At 36.5% G+C, this 10,632-nt stretch overlaps 1 protein-coding gene across 1 annotated transcript; it reads left to right on the forward strand.

Moving 5' to 3' along the window:
• Positions 1-4,601: 4,601 nt before the first annotated feature.
• LOC133779105 (polyadenylate-binding protein-interacting protein 11-like) lies at positions 4,602-9,627 on the forward strand. Its single transcript, XM_062219102.1, has 9 exons — positions 4,602-4,673; positions 4,786-4,983; positions 5,078-5,125; positions 5,317-5,389; positions 5,502-5,614; positions 5,722-5,781; positions 5,870-5,922; positions 6,022-6,095; positions 9,560-9,627. Exons 1-9 carry the CDS (start codon positions 4,602-4,604, stop codon positions 9,625-9,627), a joined length of 759 nt encoding a protein of 252 aa, XP_062075086.1.
• Positions 9,628-10,632: the final 1,005 nt, after the last annotated feature.

Below are 10,632 nucleotides of genomic sequence, written 5' to 3' on the forward strand. Positions count from 1 at the left end.
TATTGGTAGTATTTGATTTAACGAGCATATCATCGACATGCACTTCCATGTTTTTCCCAATCTAGTTACAAAAATTTTGTTGACCAACTGTTTGTACGTTGCACCAACATTCTTCAGCCCGAATGGCATAACCTTTTAGCAGTATATGTTATGCCCAGTCATGAAGCTAGTGTGCTCTTAGTCTACAAGGTTCATCGCGATCTAGTTGTATCCAGAATATTCATCCATGAAAGACATGAGCTTGTGCTCGTCTGTTGCATCTATCAATTGATCGATTCGAGGTAAGGGAAAACAATCCTTAGGACAGACCTTATTGAGGTCAGAGAATTCAATGAAAGTTCTCCACTTCCATTAGGCTTTGGGACCAAAACAGGGTTTGCAGTCTAGGTTGGATATTTTTCTTACCTTATGAATCCACACTTAAGTAAGCGAGCTATTTCTTCTTTTAAAACTTTTGATTGCTCATTCCCCAAAAGCCTTCATTTTTGTACCTTTGCAGGCACATTCTTGTCCAGATTCAGAGTATGCATTATAACATTCATGTGACCAAGCGAAGACGTCCAGGTTATTTCTCAAAAACTCGACCAGTTCCTTCTTCCTTTCAGTTCCAAGATTATTTCCAACTTTTACAACTCTTAAAGGTTATTCTAGGTCGATACTAATTTCCTTGAGCTCCTCCAATGCCTGGAGCTCAAATCTATCTTTGCCTAATTTCATATCAATGCCATCCTATTGGGCGACCTCATTACCTCTTTCCTGAGGTTCTTTCGCCCTATGGGAAATTTCCATTACCCGAGGCTCCTCATCCTTCTAAATGATGACCATTGCTTGATGCTCGGGTTTGTGATTTTCCCTTCATAGTAATGCTATAGCATTCTCTAGTAGCGACCTGATCTCCTCTTACTGTACATACATCTGAGGTCGAGGGGAACTTCATTGCTAGATGTTAGATTAAGGTGATAGCCACAAAAGTCATCAGCGCAGGCCGTCCCAAAATTGCGTTGTATGCAGCCGGACAATTGATTATGACGAACTCGAGCATTTTAGCAACAACTTGCACATCATCTCCTAGTGTCACTACGAGCCCAATCGTCCCTATGGCTATTGTTCCTTCTCCTGAGAATTCCTGTAGGATCATCGAGGTTTCCTTATGATCGACTACAAATAGCCCCATATTTTTTAGAATGGACCTGAATAGAACATTTATAGAGCTCCCATTATCAGTTAATATCCTCCGTACTCTTCGATTGGAAAGCTGGACGATTATCACTAGCGGATAATTATGCGGGAATTGGACGTGGCTAGTGTTCTCTTCTATGAAAATGACTGGTTGTTTCTCCAGCTGCTGTTGATTTGATAACCTTGGCTTCAGTATGAACTTAGTGACATTGTGGGCCCCATTACTCATGCCCGCCAAATGAGGACCTCTCTCGATAGTGGTTATATCCCTCCCTTCTACTAGAGGGGGGACGATCTGGTCCCCCTGATTTGGTTGAGCCTGGGGTTGACTAGCCAGATTTTTCTAAGCTGGATGAATATTTTGCATAGTTGGCTAATTGGGAAATACTCGGTTTTGGGCATATTGGGCTAACGGTCCAGACCGGATGAGAGTCTCGGTCTCATCTTTAGCTGATGGCAATCATCAGTATTATGGCCGATGTTGTAGTGATATTGAAAAAATTTAGCAGGTACTCTTTTCATCCTCTGGTTCCCTAAGGGCTTTGGCTTCTTCCATGGAAGGCGATTACAGTTTGCCGGAAAGATATGCTCTCATGTATCTCAGGAGGGTATAGGCGGTGTAGAAGGACTTGTACTTTTCACCGGGCCTTTTCCTTTTGGTTCCTCTCTGATCTCCCTCACCAGTTCCATTCTGCTTATTACTTTCTAACTGGTTATTCTAGGTAGGAGGTAAAGTAGTAGCCGCATCATCCGCCACTGCTCCAGCGGGCTCGACAGGGGCCTGGTTGGTTCCTGCGACAATAGATTGTGCCTCCTCCGGATTTATCCATTCCCGAGCTCGACCTAGTAATTCATCTACACTCTTTACTCCTTTCCTCTGGAATTCTTTCCATATATCACCTCCTACTTTGATCCCTGTCCTCATAGCCATGAGCTTGGAGCTGTCATCAACATCCCTAGCTCGTGCAGCTACATTGGTGAACTGGTTCAGATATGCCTTCATGGACTCACAAGGTTGTTGTTTAATGTTAGCCAGCGAATTGGCTTCAATCTGAGTTTCCTTCGCAGCTTAGAACTGTCTCTTAAACTCAAAAGATAGTTTCTTCCACGAGGTGATTGAATGTTTCTTGTACTTGTTGAACCACAATCTGTCTGGTCTAGTCACTGTTGCAAGAAACAGGATACATCTTAAGTCAAACCCGATGTTGTTGGCCATCATTGATGTTTTGAACATCCCAAGGTGATTGGACGGGTCAGTGTTCCCATCATATGCGAGCATGGTTAACATCCTAAAGTCAATAGGATACAGAGCTGCTGCAATGTTAGGAGAAAAAGGCTCGAGCACTTCATCAGAATCACATTCATCAACTCATTTTCTAGATAGGAGTCTCTTCATCAGTTCTTTCATTAAGGTCAGTCGCTCGAGGGTTGGATCCTTGGTATCTAGGTTATTTGGGAGCTGATTATCAGCTCCCATCCTATTGTACGCGTTAGATGGGTTGTTTTCCCTCCAAGCTTGAGCTCGGTTAGGTGGGACATTCCCATTGTTGCGTACAATACACAGATATCCCCTGAGCTGAGTATAACTCAAATCATCATGGCAAACTGGATATCCTTTTTGTGAATTTAGATGATCACGAAGGTCGGGATGCAAATCAGATTGAAGACTTTGTGCAAAGCTCAAGTGTTTCCTTAGGTCACTCTCATACCTGCCTTCGCGCTAGCTCTCTGTTCAGTAGCTTCCATTAGCAAACGTTACAGCTCGTGGCTGAGATCAAGGACCTGGATTATTAGCGCGAGGCTATGGGATATAAATGTCCTCTGAGGGAGGAGGGTTTCTCTTGCCCTCCCCTCGAGTTGGAGCATTCCTATGTAGGCGAGGTGGCCTTGGATGTCGGATCGGTGATGACGGATGTCTTATTAGTGAAGTTATCCTTGTTGAATCACAGCGCACTAGATTACCTCTCCCCTGATCTACTCCAACTTCTCAGGTTGGAGGCAAGACTAGTTCATTTCTCCATGCTAGAGGCTTTGACCGTGGCAAGAATGGATTTCCTGGGGTGTCCCGCCTCCTCGAATTAGTCCCAGCTCACCCTATTTATCCAGGCTCGTTCCTGGTAGTGTGAGTTGAATGATCGTTCTTGTGAGGGTTGGTAGGTTGAGCATTCTATGGGGTTTTTTCAGAAGGTACAGAGCTTAGGGTCGTAGTCCAAACAGATCGAATGACATGAGGTCGATGACTCCTATGCGTATTAGCAGGTTGAGTACTCCGGTGGATTAACTTTGAAGGTATGGAGCTTGGAGTTGTAGTTCTGATAGAGTGACTAATATTGGGTTGATTATTCTTGTGGGACTTATGAGAACCACTTTGCCTCCTTCCGATGTTAACATCGGTTGCATGAGGGGGTAATCGAACCAAGATCTCCTCTATTTGCTTGTTAGCCTGAGCGAGAAGGCTCCTTCACTGTGCATTTTCCATCTCGACGGCTGTCAGGTATTTTGGATGGGGATTTGGTGGGCGTGATGCTGAACTCGCAACATCATCTTGGTCCACATGTTGCTTTCGAGGGCGACATTGAGCAGTTGAGCCTTCTCCAGTGGGGATGGCTGCACGGTGTACCTCCTGATCTTAAAGTTTTTTCATCTTGTTGTCACGCATAGACCGGGTGGCCACCATGATGAATGTTAGGTGAAACATCCATGGGGAAATAATCCTAATATACTCTCAAGGAAAGCACCAATCCGTTGACGTGGTTTTTTGCCAATAGAGATATTAGGCTTTTGCCAAACTATAATTGAATAAGTAAAAATAAAAAAAATGTTTTAAGAACACCCACACTTTTACGTGGTTCGGTGTTTAAAATCCTCCTAGTCGACGAGTCGCTCTTATTACTCTCTTTGTTTCTCATCGTGAAATTGTATGTCACAATTTTACCAGAGTTTCAGTATACAAAGTGTTCCTCTCTTTTTTGTCCATTTTCTTTGTATTTATAGGAAATTCAGCCTCAATAGTTTTGGGAAATCGTGCATAAATATGGTAGCAAAAACTTTTCGGTAACATCCTATTTACATAAATACATTAATGTTGATTCTATGTCCCTAAACTCGGGTAATAAATATAGAATAATATCTGAGCATTAATGAGCACTACACCAAATACCCCTTGGTATTATGATATAATACTATTGAAAAAGTATTATGATATACATATATGTGGTAAAGGAAAAAAATGGCGGTAATTTATTTTGGGAGAACGCCTATAACTTGTAAAAGTTATATTTTTTCCCAAGCTAATTCCTTTTTTCCTAGCCTGCCAATAACTCCCCCGTTTTCTTCTTCGCACCCATCTGCTCCTCTCCCTGCTTCGAAATCTTCCATTTACGCAATACCCACCACTAGAATTGACTAGTCCCTTCTGAACGATGACCCTTTTATGCTCTGAGTCGTCTGCAAGGACCAGTTCGAGCTTTGCATTGAGGCCAAGCAGTTTCCCTGTAAGCATCTCTACCATCCTGATTGCATTCTGCCCTGGCTCACTCACCATAACTCCTACCCCATTTTTCGGTTCTGGTTACCTACAGAGCAAGCCAACTGAGACTCTTTTAGGTACCCGGAAGGGGTTTTGAGGTTAGGGGACTTGATGACTGGGATGAGGACTGGGTTGATTACGCTAGTACTTTGAGATATATTGCTAGGAGGCACGATCTTCTGTTTTTCACTGGGAATGGTGGTAGCGGCGGTGTTCAGGGCTCATTCTTTCCCAACCAGATTGCGGAGGTGGAGACAGAGATGGAGATGGAAGCGGTCTCCAGTTTTCCAGTTGTGGGTAGAGCTCGTTAAAATGGTGAAGAGGGAGAGATGAGTTTAAGTCGCAGGGTCATTAGTAACTGGGACATAGGTCACTGAAGAACAACTTGCAACTCTTTTTGTCACTTGTGGACAGATAGTTTCTCTAATCTTATGATATCTAAACTATTTACAATTCTATGTTTTCACTATTTCTCTTACTCTCTGATTGTTTTTTCCCTTTAATTGCTGAAAAAAATTATGAATGTCGTAGTAGAAGCTATGTGACAGTGCGATTTTAATTTGGATTTGGAATAGTTTTTCTTATCTGCTTTTATTTCCATTATGAAGGTTGTTGATTGCCAAATTTGTGGTGATCCAAACTCAGTACTTCATTTTTCCTTCATTGAGTTCACTGATGAAGGTAATTTTGACCTTATAACATCATTACTTGCTTGTCATTGTGAAAGGGTCTTTAGATCAGTTATGAATGCTAAAATATTTTGATCAATTTCAGTTTTATATCTGATTAATAGAAGGCGCAGTGGCTGCTTTGAGTCTCGCAGGGACAATGCTTGGATTTTACCATGTTAGAGTACTGCCCTCTAAGACAGCTATTGCACCAGTTAACCCATCATTTTTGCCAAGGGTATAGAGCCTTGTTGTTATGACTATTGCCTTTTTTTTTTTAACTCCGGAATGCATCAGTCATTTCCATTTTATAATCTATAAATTGAGTACAGTTTTTCATTGCAGACTGACGATGAATGCAAGATGTGTGCAAGAACCATTTATTGTACAAATATTGACAAAAAGGTGATTTTCTTGTAGTCTGTAGTTGAAAATGACCCATAGCAATTATCTGTGGAACTTCTTACACGTATATTTAGTTTGTCTTGTGTAGGTTGCTCAAGCTGATGTTAAAATCTTTTTTGAATCAATATGTGGAGAGGTTAGTGCTTTTGCCAACACTTTCTCTTTCTTTTATAATTCTAAAATCCTTGATACCATTTGTGAAGGGCTGCATTTATAAACATATATTCTAATGCATGTTTATCGCCTAAGGCTGCTTGGGGACTATCATCATTCTACTAGTATTGCCTTTGTTGAGTTTGTAATGGTATCTACCTGTTTCAATATTCCTACATTCAATATTCTGTTTTTGTGTATTATATGCTTTCTTTTCCACCATTTTTAACTATTATATTTAATGTAGAAATTAGGGAAGGTCTATTGTGACAAGTGAGGTTTTTAGATGACCATGCACTTTTAGAGAATGTTTTAATTCTTGAGAAGAAGGTTGACAAATAGGATGATTTGTTACTTATTTGAAAATTTTATTTTCCATCCGAAGCCTGTGCATTGTCAAATGGAAACATTAATTAATTTATTCCTTTAATTTTTTTTGGGTGAAAAGGAAACCGTACTAACCATGAAGGTTAGGTTGTGTGGCAACCCCATAGTTTGCTCCCATGAGGTTTGACCGCTGACCATATATGAAGGAAAGTAGCTTGTAGTGACCATGTTTGTATCATGGGGTGATTTGTTTTTAAGTCCCACATTTTCCTTTTATTAATTTCCATTAATATTACAAGTAATGGTGTTTTGTTTATTTTTTTTATTAGTATTTCATGTCTGTTTTTCTTAATTCCAATCATTATTTTGTCTTCATTAATATAAGGTTATAAATTATGTTGGACCTAAAATTGACTTCTGTATAAACTTAATATGAATTATACCATGAACATACATTGATCTTAAAACATTTTTTTCTCATGTTTTGACCTGAGAAAACTAATAGTCAATTTTAAAATATATGTTTGACACTTCATAGATTTATTTTTTATGTATAGACATTGTCGTACACTGTTTGTATCATGTGTTATAAAGTATGCACGTATAGATTTATTTATAGAAGGAAATAAACAAGAAAATATAATAATCATGACAATTGTATGTATGATCTACAAAAATTAGTAGATTGCCCAAATCGTTAAAGAAGTTCCAATTGAAGATGTCTTCATTGATATAACTTCTCAATTGAAGTGATTGTAATTTGTAGCACTAACTAAAAGAATTTTTTTCTTATTGTATCATTTAATTTTAATTTTGTATTAATCTTTTAGGTATTGATTATATTCTTTAGGTTGTTGATCGAATTGGCAAGGAGCATTGCAAAGTTAATTAACTTGATTATTAATTGCAGGAGGTACAGATGTATGCTCTCTTAACTCTTTTATTAATATCATATAAATGTTAGAGGAGTTTGAATATCTTAAATATTCATTCATAGAGAAGTAGGTTCTGAGATTAAAATTGTGTGCTGCGGTGATAACGGAAGGTTGAAAATTTGTGTGTCTTAGAGAAGTAGGTTCTGGAAAATTTGTTTGTGTGTTGCGGTGATATAAGGAAGAAAAATTATTGTGTTTTGTTTGAATTTTTTACTTGGTATTCATAGATGGTTAGGCAAGCTTTATATTGGAAATGATGTCAGATTTTATCTAGAATCACTACAAGAAAAAATAGTTTTTATAACATATGAAAACTGCTAACAAGAAGTATTTATACGCTTTTCAAATCTAATATAATATTCAATTCAAACCATAAGTCTCACCATTAAATAAAAATATTAGGTGAAGTTTTACGATTAACATAAGTTACAACAAACTACTAATCCTCCACATATTTTACTTAAAAAGTGAACAACAAAACATAATCAAAACACATAAAAGTTTGAAGATAGCTCCCATCTATTCCACGATACATTATGCTCTTCTTTCTATTATGGCCTTGGCTTGCCCAACTACATAATCTGCAATCCCAGTTTGTAAAGATGAGTTAAATAAAAAAAAGAGTACAAGTAATTTCAATTAATGGTAAGAAAAATTTGTGGACTAAACAAAGAAAATCCTGATAATATACAGGAGACATGCTAAGTTGTTGTAAGATACATTTCTGCACAGATTTGGTCAATTCAAATTTGTATAAAAGAGTTCATGTGAGTTTTTCTATCATGAAGACTACAACTCAATTAACAAGCTTAAAAAATCTTAAACATTGATAAAAATCTTAGAGCATGGATATATTCTAAAAAACTTACCATAATTGTAGTCTCAGATAAAACTCTTGAGGTCAATAAAGTTTGACTTTCATATGGGCACATCAAGCCAAGACTATTTACTGTTCTTAAGAGATTTTGTAGAAACTGCTAAGGATTTGCTGAAACGGTTTAATTAAAACTGCTGAGGATTTGCCATAGCATGCACATTCGGAGAATAATTAAAGCAGTAAAAATAATCCTCACATTTTGCATTCCCTAATAAACAATAGGATATATAATACTACCTAAGCCAAAATAGACTCTCAAAACTGCATGGAAGAATTCAAGTAACATAGGGATCTGTCTATATGATTCTAAAATTTCGAAAGAAACATTTTATATAAATACACACAAGAAAACTTAGAATGCAAAACACAGTGTAATTTCACCTATCATAACACAAAAGAAATACTCAACAACTGAGAAAGAACTTGATCTTGAGCTTACCTTCTCTAGGAAAAACTTTACTATTTAGTTAGATTTAGCAACCATGAAAATCCCACAACAACTCCTCCTGAACAAGGATGGGATGGTCAGTGGACTGTGAATGGTGATAATAGTGTCTCTTAAATAGCTTTGTCAAATAAAAAAAGAAACACATTTTCAAGAAGAATTGGAAAAAAATAAATCATTTAAAGTACCAAAGTTTCATGAAAGCAGGGCAGCAACAACTCACATCATTTGAGTACAATTAAGCCAATTGTAAATTTGGAATCTTAAATTTGTTTGTGGTGGCAAGAGTTCAAATTTTGAGCATAAAGATGTTCTAAAAACTTCCCGTAATTGTAGTCTCAATGCAGCTCTTGAGGCCCATAGAGTTTAACTTTCATATGTGCATATCAAGCCAAGACTATCTAATGTTGCTAAGATTATGCAGAAACTACTAAGGATTTCTACTGCCTTAATTTGATCAGACCTGAAATAATGGGGAGATTTTGTTATTGTTGTGCTTCGTTTACACTGCCTGTGGACAGATCTTGTTTACTAGTTTTGTTGCTTTATATTTTAATTTTTATGGATAAACTGGTTACTTAAAAGAGAAAAGTTTGTTAAGCTATGTTTCAGTATTCATTAAATAATATAACTCATAGACATGAATGTTGAAATTATAAAATTAAATTTTATATTGCACCTTTTTTTCCTGTTCCTATCATCGATGTTTTTATTTACTCTCGCATGAACTGGTGTCGAAAGTGGAGAGGAATATTGAGTGTAAGTGTAGTTGGAATATTTACAGGTAAATATATAATTTGATATCATATCAATTCATTTCCTTTAAAATAAAACGTGATATAAGCCAAGTTCTTGAGGTTTTTATATATATTTATTTTTAATTGCATTTTTTAAGTATGCTATTAACTTCTGGTTTTGTTGTAGTTGTACTTGTGGCATTTTCTAGTGTATCCTATTTGGAGGTTATAAAGTCTAGATATGATGAAGTTCCGACAAAGGTTTATTTCCTTGCTTCTTTGCTTCCTTTGATCTACATTCCAGCTTTACTATCTCTTTCTTGTGGATTTTACAAATGGTTAGCAAACTTGTTCTGCCTTTTGCATCTGTAGTTTTCAGTTAAATTTTGTTGCTTTTAGACATTTGACATTAGGAAAATAATTATTTTTCCATGGAAATTGTTTTAATCTGCTTTTAGGAAAGATGATAATTGGAGTCTCTCTTGAGTGGTATATATATTTGTTACTTTTGGTCTTCTTCTGCTTGGTGCAATATCGGCTGTTACAGCAGTAGTTAAACCTTGGACGGTGAGAAATAACTTACAGACCCTCCTTATTTTCCTTGGTTTCTGGTGTTTACCTTTTTAAAGACGTCTTTTTTTATTTTGCAACAGATTGGTGTGGCATTTCTTTTGGTTCTTCTAATGATTGTACTAGCAATTAGTGCTATCCACCATTGGGCATCAAACAATTTATTTACTAGATTCAACAAGTCAAGTGCAAAAGAAAATATGATTTGGAAGGCTTTGGTGTGCTGACATTTGGAAGATCATGAATTCCTACCTTTACTTTTGAATATGCAACTGTTTAAGACTATTTTGTTGACTATTGTGAGAATGTTTTGTTTATGTTAATTAGGCAGTGTTGAATATCTTAAGACTTTTGGATTATTTTATATATAATCTTGAATGTATTTTTACACAATTATTTGGTTATATGTGTTATGAATCATATAATTCGTACTCAAAAATATATTTGTACAATGTTAAGGGTGTCTTAAGTATATTAAATAAAGCGGGTTTGAATTAAAGCAATAAAAAATGATTATAATGTACAGGTTTATATAATAATAATTCAAGCTTATCCAACTATTAGAATAATACAAAAAATGTGTTATTGTATCTTTTACAATAACACTGGTTTATAAGCATAAAATTATGTTATGCAAACTATTTTTTATAATGCAGAAAATGTGTTATCACTACAACAAATTCTACTTTCAATGACTCCCTACAATGTCTTACACCATTGGTGTAAGACATTAAAAATTAGAAGGGATTTTAAATGGCTAATGGTGTAAGACATTGAAAGTGCATATTAATGGTTACAATTGGAAGA

Source organism: Humulus lupulus, chromosome 5 (assembly GCF_963169125.1).
Source record: "Humulus lupulus chromosome 5, drHumLupu1.1, whole genome shotgun sequence".
Taxonomy (NCBI): Eukaryota; Viridiplantae; Streptophyta; class Magnoliopsida; order Rosales; family Cannabaceae; genus Humulus; species Humulus lupulus.